Here is a 12,348-nt window from a genome sequence, read left to right on the forward strand (position 1 = left end):
GAAATTATTTAGAATGTTATTCTAATACAACCAATCAACGAATTATAAGTTTGTGCTATTAATAAGATATTATTCAGAATAAAATGTAGAAACATATCGATGTATTATATTTTATTTTATAGAAAAATAATAAATAAATGAAGCTTATTATATCGAAAAATTTTTAATAATGCCGACAGATGAATTTGTCGAAACATGATTAATTATCTATTTGTTTCCTTAGTATCTTTGTATGTGTATATTATTACGTTTAGGTTTGATATAAAATACGCGATATTCACAGATTCGATCATGTAATTTATCATTAATCTATCAGAAATTTTAAATAAAAAGAATCATAATTTAATAATTTCTAAAGAAATCTTTAAAGAAACAAAAATGAAGAAAGTATTTTGATGACGTTAGTTTACAGCAATTATAACATATGAACGCTCCTTCGCCTCCGGCATGCTTATGAAATCTTAGTTCTTGGCCGTGTTCATACTGTTACACTTTGCCAATGTCAATTGCATAATAACTGTAACCAACAAAGATAGTCCGATTACATTCCCGTTCACTTGGTAATTTAATTATATTCATTTCTCTCCCATTCTTATTGATTTCTTCCCCTTCCCTTCCCCCAAACCCATCTTTTTTTGTCATTTTTGATTATTTGAAAGTAGATTAAAAAAGTTTTTTTCTAATTTTCTCAAATTATTATTTGCAAAGAAATATGACTTTATAATTTTAAAACAATTTATTTACACATTTATATATGATCCATGAATCAATGATTATTTTAAAATTTTAAAATGTATAAAAATTTTTTAAAGAATTTATTAATATTTTATTACTTTATATACCTTTGTAAATATATATCAATAAAACGTATGATTCTACAATTCTTTACATGATGGCTAAACTGTAATTCTATAGTATATCTGAATACAGAGGCATATCGGTTGCAATATGAGATATACCGATATTGAGTAATTGCAAAGTATCTATCTGTTTCTTTTACTTTTCAATCGTTGGTATACATTTACACATTGATGTTGTAATATACATTTAAATGATACGAAATTGAGCCTATTTTTACATATGTTTGATCATTTTTGGTTCCATTATCGATTATTCTTCATTCGATATTGCTTTCCTTTTTGAATTTCATTTTTTTTTACATGCCCTTCAAACAAAATGAACATTTTCTTTCGAGAAAATCGGAGTGCACGATCACAACCTGTTAATAAATTTTTGCGATATCAAATTTGTTCTAGCTATATACATATATAAATATATATATATGTGATGCAATGTCGACTCGTTATAAGTTTGCTATACAATATACCTGTCTTTGGTCGACACTTGATACGAAGTTTTCGGAGAAAAAATGGTTCAAGTCAACTATCTAACTTACAAGAGCTTGCGTATAAATAGACTGACAGATTTATTAGACGCATTCAATTAGTTTGTTGCTTCCAAACGGTGAAGAAAGCAAGCGTTACTTATCGTCATCATGTTTAGAGTAAGTAAAAGTGTAAATAAGATATATAATTACTTAATATTGAGATTGAAATGAAAGCTTCTTCCATTAAATAAAATCATTAGCGGAAAAGAAGGAGGGGATATTAAAATGGGGAGGGGAAAGAAAGCGAACAAAGAGGGAGAGAGAACGTTGAAAGAAACAAAACAAAATTTTTTCTTTTTTTCCAGTTTTTGGTGATTTGCGGTTGTTTGCTGGCAGTTGGGCAAGCTGGCGTAATTGGAGGCAGTTTGCTCGCAGCCGCGCCTGCAGCGGTTGCAGTACAGCCGGCAGCAGCAGCAGCAACCCTTCCACTGTCCACGGCCACGCTCGCGGTACCAACTATCGCGACGTCCACCTCTAACGTGATACGGGGTATCGGTAATTTAGGTGCCATATCGGCCTATGCGAAGAGCATAGATACGCCGTTCAGTAGCGTCAGGAAAGCGGACGTGCGCGTTAACAATCCTGGAATCGTGACGGCGACTGCTGTACCCGCCCCGGTAGTTGCGGTCGCAAATACCGCTATTGCAGGTACCTGATTACGGGGTGCCAATTTATTTTTTTAATATCGTAACTTAGTCTATATATATATATGTGTGTGTATATATATATATTGCTGGATAAAATATTGGTATATCGCTATATCTTTACATCATATTTTTTTTTATTCGTAATGTTTCTAATCGAATGTCACACAATGAATCGAATCGATAACGTCATGAATACATTTTCTTCATGCATTAGTATCGATACTTTGGTTAGTCCGCTTTTCTCACGTTCCATTTTCTACTATATCAATTGCTTCAATCCTTTGTTCATTTCATCTTTTTTTTTTTTCATTTCTTTCTTATTATCGTTAAACATACTATGCTTTAAGGTACGAATATTTTGTACATATCTCGTGCGTGCAGCTAATCTTAATTTAACGAACAGACGTATAAAAGCTGAAATTTAAATTCGACGGTGTAATAATTGTTCCTTAGGGAAATAAGTAGTCATGATTTTTTTTTTCTTTGATTTAATTGTAAAATTTGTCAATTTATTATAAGTGCATTTCGCAAATTTTTGATTTTCAGCTCCAGTGGCTACAGCTGCTGTTGCTGCTCCTACAACACTTCTTACACCTGGATTGACAACCGCAATCGCAGCTGCACCCGCTGCTATCACTACTGGTTTAGCGGCTGCCCCTCTAGGACTTAATGGTATAGCCTTGAATGGGATAGGAGCTGTCAAGGTCCTCTAAGGTCTACGCTTGAATTTGTATTGCAGAGCGATAATTCGATTAAAACTCGATGTTTTACCATTATCGACCATGAGATGCATTCGAACATTTGTATCGAATCGGAATCGTCGTTACAATTCAAACGATCTTCTTTGTCACAGAATGTAATAATCGATTATTCAATAAATGTACAATCGTTATTCTATACTAAGCCTACTGAATTGATATTAGCAACATTTGGAATTTTTAGGGTGTTTGAAAAAAAGGAAACAAAAATAAGACCATATTACACTTCAATGTGTATTGTATTTAATAAATAAAAATAGAGTATAAATCATAATGATAAGTGGAATCGAATTGTCATATTAAAAAATTGGCATTAGCGGTCTAAGAAATTCGGGAGAATGAACGGTTACCATGCGTAAGAGACACCGATGGGACTGGTATAGGCCATGTGTGAAACAGCTACTGCCGGGGAGTAAGCGACACCAAGAAGTGTGCTTGGTTGAGCTGCAGCAGCTAGTGGTGTTGCCAGGGGTGCTGCATGCGTTGCAGCGTATGCTACTGGAGCAGCATGTGCATAAATCGCTGGATTTGTTACACGAATATCAGATTTGCTAGTACTAGAAAATGGTGTGGAAATTGTTTTTGACTGAGTCGCAATTTGTGCCAAATTTCCTGTGCTACGAAGTATATTGTCAGATGTTGATGTTAAGGCCGCAGTTGTCAAAGAATATTGTCCAGTTGCTTCTGGTAGTAATACTCCTCCATTGCACATTGCCAGAGCACAAGCGAGTACTACGATCTGAGAAAAAGAAACGAAAATTATTATATTTAAGACTATTATAATTTCATACAATTTTTTTTTTCTACTTTTTTATATATATATATATATATATTTTATATATTTCAATAATATATGTATATGTATTTTACAGAAACATAATAAAATAAAATTCAACATTATTTATTAAAACTATAGTATATAAATATACTATATTCACTTATTAAATTATTTTACATCGCTTACCTTCGAGAACATTGTGAGTCAGACAGATTTTGATCGATTCTTCAACAATGTATGAAAGCAAATGTGTGCTGATCCTTTCGTAGCCGAAATCTTATATAGTCGAACCAACTGAAATCAGGTGGGGTACAAGGGCGTGTTTCGAACGAGTACCGAAAAATACTTTCGCCATAAGAACATGTAACCATTTGTGTGCTTTCCTCTGCCACACCCGATTCTCTTTTTTTTTGTTCTCCCTTTCAATAATATCGTTAATTTATCTCCTCCGACCTTGGACTAAAAATCCAAATTCGTCGAGTCTGATTACTGTCAGAGAAAAAAACGATTTTATACTTTTACTTTCTTGCTAAAATTTTGATTGGAATATTAATATAAATAATGACATATATACTATTAATAATTAATATTTTTGCTTTGAAAATGTTTTATTTATTTTAGATGAAATTCTTTATCATTTTTTTTCAATGATAAATAAAAATATGATATAAATACACATCTTATTTTTTGCATAATATATATATTAAAACAATTTCTAAATACTTAACAAAGAATTACGACATATTTAAAAATCAAATTCAAAGAACTTGTATACATGTAATAATATTTATATTATATATATATATATATATATATATATATATATATATTATTAACATCAAATAAAAATTGTTAAATAAAATTTTTAAATATATTACCTATTGAAAATTATTAATTTTTAATAATTATAGAAAATTATTAATTGTTTCCCGCCTTTTTTTGCTTTTCTATCATCAAATAATTCTATGATGTTGAAACGACATCTAGAGATGCGGCATCTAAGAGATTCGATAAACTTAAAATAAGTTTATGAATGTATATGCATTTGTATATACGAAAAGGAAAAATAGTGTAATCTTTTAATTAAATAAAAAAGAAAAAAATTAAATATTATTATTTTTTAACTTATATTATTTTAACTTATTAGAAACAGAAAATAAATAAAAATATATAGTGAATCCAAATAAAAATATCGAAATATGTATCATCGTTTTGAAAATTTACGAGATGATCAATTAAAATTGCGCACATTTGTTAAAGATTTAAATAAAGAAGAGGTAATTATAAAAATTATATTTTATACAAAATGAGAATATTCGAGCTTAAAGAATGATTTTAACAGCTTATACAACTAATAGAAAACATTATTTGTAAATTGGATGCTACAAAAATATTAGATGATCTTTTACAAGCATTTTGTGATTCTGATGAGAAACAACGAAAACTTATCGAATATGTATTGAAGAGTTTGGGAAAAGCTAATATATCTACAGGACAAGCAAATACGATAATTAATTGGATAATTGCTGATTTTCCAAAATATTCGAAACAACATCTTGTCAAATTGGTCGATTTTTGTGTTAAAAATATTTGCAATGATGCTGATGAGTTGCAGAGGCAAAACAATTTATATTTTTTATTATTTTTTTCTTCCTTTTTGATATCATATTTTTTAACACTATCTTTTTTTTATAGTTGGAAAGATATATTACCTGGTTTATTTGAAGCATTGGAAAATGAAAAATATATTGTTCATGCAGATACTGAAATGTCAGGAATTGAATATAAATCATTAATTGTTAAAAATATATGTAATTATAATTGGAATGTCAATCTTTTACCATCTTTGGCAAAAATGTTTGGGTATATGATTTTTTTATGATTAAACTTTATGTATATAAAATTTTAAAAATTTAAACATTATCCAAATTTTTTTTATGTAAAGAGATATGGCATTAGATAAGATAAATCGTAATGAAGTTTTGAAAACATTATGTTCTGCTCTTCCAAATCTTCCTCTGGACCAAGTACCTTCTTTCACATATCAAACATTAAAATTATGCACAAATCGAGATAATCAAAAACTTTTGAATGCCTTATCTAAGTATTTTAATTTGTATTATTCTAAAACCAATTTAGTCAACAATGTAGATAATTTTGAAAGTATAGGTATGTAAACAAAAATAATTAAATTTATACATATTATATAATATTTTTATTATTATTCTTTTCTAAATATATATATACTTGCAGATATAATTAATTTGAAAGAGATATATGACATTGAAAGCACTGTTTTATATCACATATATCAAGCTACACAGTTAAATCATGAAAATATGAAAGATTTTATTCGTTTCCTTAAACATGTGTCTTATGCTCCAGAATATATATTACAATCATTTATACTTTGTGTTTTAATGTCAGTTTCTGATATATATGAAGATCAGGTATCATAATTTTTAATATATAATCAAAAATTTTATTGTAATTTATTTTAATGTACAAAAAATAATATCTTTGATAGATTTTTGAAATATTAAGATTAGCTATTGTCCACAATACTTTTGAAAAAGAAAAGCGACAAAATAGTGCCTGGTTAAGGCAACTTTTACCTTCTCCTTGCAATATAATTGATATTATTCAACAAGTCATTGATAGCAGGTCAATTCAATTTAATGTTATTTAATTAATATTATTAATCAATATTATTTCTTATACTTCTAATATTAATTATAATCATTTAATTATTTTATAGCAATAAAGAACGTCATTTAATATTAAAGGGACTTACTAATTTAGCTTTTACACTAATGAGTGCTGATCAAAAATCAAAAAATAATGCAACAGCTATGTGGTGTATAGGATCTGAAATAATACGAGAAATAATTAAAAAACATCATGAAACAATTCCTATTGTATTACAAGAATTAATTAATAAAATAGTAGCAGGAAATATGCCAACAGTGCACTATACAGGTAGAAAGACAGCAATATTTAATAAAAAACTGCATCAAATATTAATTATTATCATAATAGAAAGAAATATTTTCTAGATTGTTTAAAATATATGTGTCGTGAATTGTCAATGATTGTTTTGGAGCATCAGACTATGATTATGATCATTCTTGAACGATTGTTACTTTTGCAACCTATAGTTGCTACTCAAGTTTTATATGCTATTTTTCCATTAATACCTATTTCGCCTAATATACGAGAAAATCTTTTATTAACTTTAAGAAAAGCTCTTTACAGAAAAGGCACATCAAAACGACAAATGGCAGTTACAGGATTTATTGAGATGTTAAAATATAAAAAAATGCATTCTCAATATAATTTTAGATTAAGTCAACTTAATTCTTTCGATTACCCAAGTAGTTCTAATTCTAGATCAACATTAACTCAAGTATGTATATTTAAAAATTTTAAATGAAAATAAAACTATTAATTTATTGATTTTAACAATAAAAATATAATTATTTTTAATTTTATAATTTAGGTGACTTTGGAGTATAATTCACAACCAGAAAAATCACTTACAGAATATGGTAAAACTTTATGTTATGAAATATTGGATATATTAAAAAAAAGTTTTACTTACGAATTTGAAGTTAGATTACATTTGTATGAAGGTAAGAAAAATTTATTTAAATGATCAATAAAAAACTTACTATTTTCATAAATAATATTATATTTTTAGGTTTATATAATACTGCAATCAAAAATCCTGAAATAGTAGAAATTATATTAGATATGCTTTTTTCGCATTTGAATCTCTATCTTCATGTAGATGATAATATCTTACCTCCTGTGAAATTAGAATTATGTACAGATATTCATGGTATGGATGTAGTTATGCAAGAACCTATTGCTCAATTGATATTTGCATTACAAAAAATATATATTAATACAACTACAAAAAATTCAAGTACTTCTGAAAAAATATATAATATTTTGGAATCATTATGTAAAAAAATGACAATTATAGAATTAGAACATTTAAATTTGGTAATTAAAATTTTATTTTAACTTTAAATTCATTTAAATCTGATAATTAAAATTTCAATATGAAAAAATAATATATTAATATATTAATATGTTATATATTAATATATTATATTAATATGTAATATATATTAATAAATATGTTAATATAAAAATAAACATTATTTTAGGAGCATGGAACTGATTTTTTTTCTGGAGAATCAAAATCACAGATAAAATTAAAAAACCTTGGCATGGCTATTGAGATTTGTGAAGCTTTAATAGCATTTAGAATTGGTGAATGGTCAAAAGGGAATGATAAAATCCTAAATAATATCAATGATTTATTTAAAGCATACACACGTTTGGTAGATTTTATTAAAATGGTAAAATGATCAATATATTTCATTATTATCTTTTATTTATATTATATATTAAAATTATATATTATTATATATTAAAATTACATGAATTTTTTAGCAATCTACAAAAATGAAAAAAATTGATAATAGTAAAAATAAGAAAGATAAAGATGTCAATAATACAACTAAAAAATCCATTAAATCAAATAATATAAAAATTCCAAATACTATTATGGATTTAGATGTGATTCGTCAAAGTTTGTTACTTTTATTTTCGTAAGTATAATAATTAAGTGAATATTATTAAGATGGTATATTTATTCTAAACATTTCCATGGTTTTATTATTAAAGAAATATTTATGTAAAATTCCAATATCAGAAATATTTTTTTATTCAAATGTTATCTTTAATAAAATAAAAGTTGAATGATGTTATAAGAATATAATTGATATTCAAATTATTATTGAATTTAAAATTGTTAATCATTGAATTATTATTATTGAACTGTGGAAATTTTTAGAATGTATTACAATAAATCTAATTGCAATTCATAAACAGACAATCAACTCAAAATGGTGATATACTTCGAAAAAATCATAATTTTTGCTATTATATATTACAAATATGTGAACAACTTTTACAACGGATAAAATTGTCTATAAAAGACATTTCTCAATCGCAAAATCATCGATATTTAAATACATATATTGATATTGGAAAGTAAGTTTAAAACAAAAAAAAAATGTTCAATTATTGAATTATTAAATATATTGAATCTCACTTTTTTATATTAATTAATAATAATGAAAATATTTTTATTGTTTAGATTGCTTTATAAATATTTCATACAAAATATAATTGATGCTCTTACAAATGATGCACAAGTAACTATATTAGCTTTGCAATGTTTCAAAGAAATCTCTTATTGTGTATGTACATTATTATCATTTGAGTTACAGACATTTCTCAATTCAATTTGTATGTATTTACATAATAATTTATTTTATGATAATTTAATATAATTTATTGACAATTTTTTGTATAATTTTATTTATATTTTATAGTTGAAATACAATCTAAGAAAGATTCAATATCTAAAGATATTAATTTTCAATTACAAGAAATTATTTTTTCATTAAAAGAATATTTGGAAAAGTTTCTTACAGAAGATGTAAATGATGATGAGAAGAAAAAAGTATCATGTTTATTATTAGAAATAATGGAACAATATACGTATAAAATTAATTTCGAAAATTATAATTCTGAAAAGGTTGGTGTATTGTCTTTTATAAAAATGATTTTATTTTTATAAGAATATATTAAGATATAAAAATTATTATAACTAATAGAAAAAATTAATAGAAAAAGAAATTATTTTCTAAGTATAATTCTTTATTTCTATGTATATTTTTTTTTTCATAAAAGATGCTAAAATGCATAAAAAAAATGATTCAAATCGAAAATATTCAAAGTTCTATTGTTCCTGCAATCTTGCAATTTTTTTTACATTTAGAAGAACATACACAAGAATATGGAGAAACGTTAAATGAAATTTGTATGGAATTATGTGAAAAAGTTGGAACTATTGATGGTGTAAGTAATATTCTTTATTTTACAATATTTAAATTTTTTTTGTATTTCACATTGATTTTTATTTTTATCAAATATAGACTGAGTTAATAATGAATAGAATATATAAAATTATACGCGAAGATACTATATTACAAATTTATACTGTATTAAATAGTCATATTAAACAAAAGTTGGATAATGCTTCATGGTTGTTGATGCGATTAAAAGCAGAAGACATCATAATTCGAGCACCTGGAACAATTGATGAAGTATGTAAGTATAAATTTGAAATATCAAATAAAAATTTTACAACTAATTTTACAAATAGAAAATTATATTATTTTTATATTATTTTAATAGTAAATAATAATTTAAAAGAAAAGGAACGAAATTTATGTAAACAATTATCCTATCTTGCTCAAGTACTCCAAACATTAGCCAATATATCAATTGAATCAAGTCCATGTATTGACAATACTTTTAAAAATTTACAATATTTGTATCATTTACTTGGAAACCTTACAAAATATTTTTACACAAAATCAAATATTCAAAATGCAGCATTCCAAGCAGTTAAGTATGTACTGCATATATATTATTTTACATAAGTAATAATTTATGTATTATTGAAATTGAATTTCTTATTGTATAATGATTATAGATTCATTCAATTAGTACAATTAGCTGGTAAACCATTAAAATCTACTTTTTATAATTTAGTAACATATGTAGAGGTATGTTATTTTTTATAAATTTTTTATCAATAATATTAATATATTATATCAATAATATTAATAGTATTATTAATAATGTATTTATTTTTATCAAAAAAATCAGGAAAATCAAAATAAATTACAGTCAAAATTTGACTCTTATGCACAAAGAAATAAAATTTTAAAAGAAACTAAAATAATACCTCGTGTAGTATATGAAATTGAACAATTCAATAAAGAAATATTATTACTTGGCAAAAGAACGGGTGTAAGTATTAAATCAAAGTATTAAATAGTTTATTCATTCATTCATTTTGTATTCATATAGAATTCAATTTATATGATTAGATACCATTAGAAAATTATATGAAACACAGCATAACTAGAGATTTTAGAATAAAAAATCCAGAATTGGTAGAAGGACTTGAGAAAATGGATACAAGTTTGGTAATATCAGCAAACAAAGAATATATTATATATTAATTTCTTTAAAAATATTAGCAATATTCTAAAATATTTTTAATTTTTATAGCTTAATTCATCAAGTCCAGAAAACTCTGAAAATGAAAATCCTATTTCAAATACAGATGATTTCAGCGACAATGATGATAATACAATACCTTCAAAAAAACGATGTAGAACAGAAGATTGAAATATTCTTATTTAAAATTTGGGTTAAAAGATATAAAAAAAAAAAAAAAGAAACAAAAATTAAACATATTTTGTTTTTCATTTTTTTCTATATGATATATTATGTTTACTTATATGAATTATTTTCTGTACCATTTGCACATCCTATTGTTCTAACCAGGCTCACTAAACAATGGAACTTGGAACGAATTGTAAAGAATTTGAAATTGTATTGTTTGTGGAATTGTCATATTTATAAAATTTATGCTACAAAATCCAATGGTCTATTGAATCCTCCTTTTCTGTTCATATATTGTCTATACTTTCTTTTAAGAATAACATGTACAGCTCCCACATCATTTCCTTCAACTTTTTTGCCCTTAGTAGTATCAAAACCACAAAAACCCATTATTCTCATCATTTCTTGTTCTTCTGGTGTTTTTCCTTGAAGATCAGCTTCTGTAAAATATTCATTTAAAAATTAGATCTTTTCAAATTCATATTTTTTTAATATTAAATCTATATACCTGTAATAACAGGACGTTCTGTTGTAGGTTTTAATTTGGGTTTAGGCCTATCTCTTTCTCTTGATCTAGATCTACTATATGAACGTCTATGCCTATCTCGTTCACGGTCACGATCCCTTTCTCTTTCTCTCGATTTTACTCGATCCCGTTCAACAGATCTAAAGTGATTTCAAATTTATGTTATCATTTAATTTTTTATATAATTTGATTCTGTAATAAGTTATAGAAAAATACCTTCGTCTTCTTTCACGAGAACGTCTTCTTCTTCTATCTCTATCTCGTTCACGTTCCCGATCTCGATCTCGAGATCGATCTCTTCTTCTTCCTGGAGAAGGTGAACGACTACGTCCCATAGTACGTGTTGTTTATAATTGAGATAATAATAATATAACAAGAATTATTGAATGTATATACATATAAAGTACATATGTTTTTATATTTCAGTATTTCAAAATATTTTTTGGATATGTGGTTAATAAAACTAAAAGGTTATGTTTACAAACACTAAATATGTATGTTTAACAGTTATATTATGTTATTAATATTTTTATTTAATTTTTAATTTGTACCATACACAAAATGAATATGATTCTATGATTATAATACTATAATATATAATAATAGAAATCAATTGTAAAATAGGTAATTTTGTAGTAACAGGCAACTACATGTCTTTTTCAATGGGTACGTATGTATCTCTAAAGTAATCAATGTAATGCTCGTATTTATAATTGTTTCAAAATTTCAATATTTATTTTTATTAATTACGCTTAATAATCTTAACTTAATAATTATCTAAATCACGAAGAATTTCTATCAAAAAATTATTTATTTAATGGAATTAATATTATTTGATTAAATCAATAGCTAAGAAATATCATTATTTGTACTTAAAATATTAACAAGAAAAATCAATTATTAATAATTATTAACACTTTGTAATTGGAAAAATTTATTATTTTGGAAATTTCGGCTATCTATAAATCTTT

At 25.2% G+C, this 12,348-nt stretch overlaps 4 protein-coding genes and 1 long non-coding RNA gene across 10 annotated transcripts; 2 read left to right on the top strand and 3 right to left on the bottom strand.

Moving 5' to 3' along the window:
* Window positions 1-717: 717 nt before the first annotated feature.
* On the bottom strand, window positions 718-1,465 carry LOC133667422 (uncharacterized). Its single transcript, XR_009832911.1, has 2 exons — window positions 1,328-1,465; window positions 718-1,219 (listed from the first exon to the last, which is right to left on the bottom strand). It is a non-coding gene; the product is annotated as an uncharacterized LOC133667422 (long non-coding RNA).
* LOC108001067 (pupal cuticle protein C1B) lies at window positions 1,363-2,931 on the top strand. Its single transcript, XM_017061892.3, has 3 exons — window positions 1,363-1,504; window positions 1,693-2,035; window positions 2,581-2,931. The coding sequence occupies exons 1-3, from the start codon at window positions 1,496-1,498 to the stop codon at window positions 2,745-2,747; spliced, it is 519 nt and encodes a 172-aa protein (XP_016917381.1). The 5' UTR covers window positions 1,363-1,495; the 3' UTR covers window positions 2,748-2,931.
* An 81-nt stretch (window positions 2,932-3,012) lies between these two features.
* On the bottom strand, window positions 3,013-7,371 carry LOC108001081 (cuticle protein 76-like). Of its 2 annotated transcripts, none has more exons than XM_017061924.3 (3): window positions 7,242-7,371; window positions 3,757-4,059; window positions 3,013-3,531 (listed from the first exon to the last, which is right to left on the bottom strand). In XM_017061924.3, exons 2-3 carry the CDS (start codon window positions 3,766-3,768, stop codon window positions 3,139-3,141), a joined length of 405 nt encoding a protein of 134 aa, XP_016917413.1. In that variant the 5' UTR covers window positions 3,769-4,059; window positions 7,242-7,371; the 3' UTR covers window positions 3,013-3,138. The 2 variants fall into 2 exon arrangements, with proteins under 2 accessions (XP_016917413.1, XP_061942000.1); XM_062086016.1 differs by lacking the exon at window positions 7,242-7,371 and adding an exon at window positions 6,365-6,433.
* LOC108001086 (Fanconi anemia group I protein homolog) lies at window positions 4,558-11,107 on the top strand. Of its 4 annotated transcripts, none has more exons than XM_017061939.3 (22): window positions 4,562-4,847; window positions 4,913-5,187; window positions 5,266-5,433; window positions 5,516-5,739; window positions 5,824-6,020; window positions 6,098-6,234; window positions 6,329-6,549; window positions 6,627-6,976; window positions 7,070-7,202; window positions 7,271-7,578; window positions 7,746-7,940; window positions 8,035-8,192; window positions 8,476-8,637; window positions 8,744-8,895; window positions 8,982-9,187; window positions 9,343-9,510; window positions 9,588-9,762; window positions 9,850-10,066; window positions 10,151-10,223; window positions 10,327-10,470; window positions 10,551-10,649; window positions 10,735-11,107. In XM_017061939.3, the coding sequence occupies exons 1-22, from the start codon at window positions 4,770-4,772 to the stop codon at window positions 10,852-10,854; spliced, it is 3,960 nt and encodes a 1,319-aa protein (XP_016917428.2). In that variant the 5' UTR covers window positions 4,562-4,769; the 3' UTR covers window positions 10,855-11,107. The 4 variants fall into 4 exon arrangements, with proteins under 4 accessions (XP_061941992.1, XP_061941990.1, XP_016917428.2 ...); XM_062086007.1 differs by having other exon boundaries at window positions 4,563-4,847; window positions 4,929-5,187; XM_062086006.1 differs by having other exon boundaries at window positions 4,559-4,847; window positions 9,588-10,066.
* On the bottom strand, window positions 9,503-11,736 carry LOC108001075 (U4/U6.U5 small nuclear ribonucleoprotein 27 kDa protein). Of its 2 annotated transcripts, XR_009832910.1 has the most exons (4): window positions 11,594-11,736; window positions 11,360-11,517; window positions 10,986-11,291; window positions 9,503-9,741 (listed from the first exon to the last, which is right to left on the bottom strand). XR_009832910.1 is itself a non-coding variant. In XM_017061915.3 (3 exons), the coding sequence occupies exons 1-3, from the start codon at window positions 11,710-11,712 to the stop codon at window positions 11,095-11,097; spliced, it is 474 nt and encodes a 157-aa protein (XP_016917404.1). In that variant the 5' UTR covers window positions 11,713-11,736; the 3' UTR covers window positions 9,503-11,094. The 2 variants fall into 2 exon arrangements, 1 of the variants encoding a protein (XP_016917404.1); XM_017061915.3 differs by having other exon boundaries at window positions 9,503-11,291.
* Between the last annotated feature and the right edge of the window lie 612 nt (window positions 11,737-12,348).

The sequence above is a fragment of the Apis cerana genome, linkage group LG15, assembly GCF_029169275.1.
Source record: "Apis cerana isolate GH-2021 linkage group LG15, AcerK_1.0, whole genome shotgun sequence".
NCBI lineage: Eukaryota > Metazoa > Arthropoda > Insecta > Hymenoptera > Apidae > Apis > Apis cerana.

Coding starts and splice junctions, on each gene's coding strand:
- LOC108001067 (XM_017061892.3), top strand. Junction 2,036..2,580: donor CGCAAATACCGCTATTGCAG/GTACCTGATTAC, acceptor TTTGATTTTCAG/CTCCAGTGGCTACAGCTGCT.
- LOC108001086 (XM_062086006.1), top strand. CDS start 4,770: ATGTATCATCGTTTTGAAAATTTACGAGATGATCAATTAAAATTGCGC. Junction 8,638..8,743: donor ACATATATTGATATTGGAAA/GTAAGTTTAAAA, acceptor TTTATTGTTTAG/ATTGCTTTATAAATATTTCA. Junction 10,650..10,734: donor AGAAAATGGATACAAGTTTG/GTAATATCAGCA, acceptor TAATTTTTATAG/CTTAATTCATCAAGTCCAGA.
- LOC108001075 (XM_017061915.3), bottom strand. CDS start 11,712: ATGGGACGTAGTCGTTCACCTTCTCCAGGAAGAAGAAGAGATCGATCT. Junction 11,518..11,593: donor TCTCGTGAAAGAAGACGAAG/GTATTTTTCTAT, acceptor AAATCACTTTAG/ATCTGTTGAACGGGATCGAG. Junction 11,292..11,359: donor AGAACGTCCTGTTATTACAG/GTATATAGATTT, acceptor AATATTTTACAG/AAGCTGATCTTCAAGGAAAA.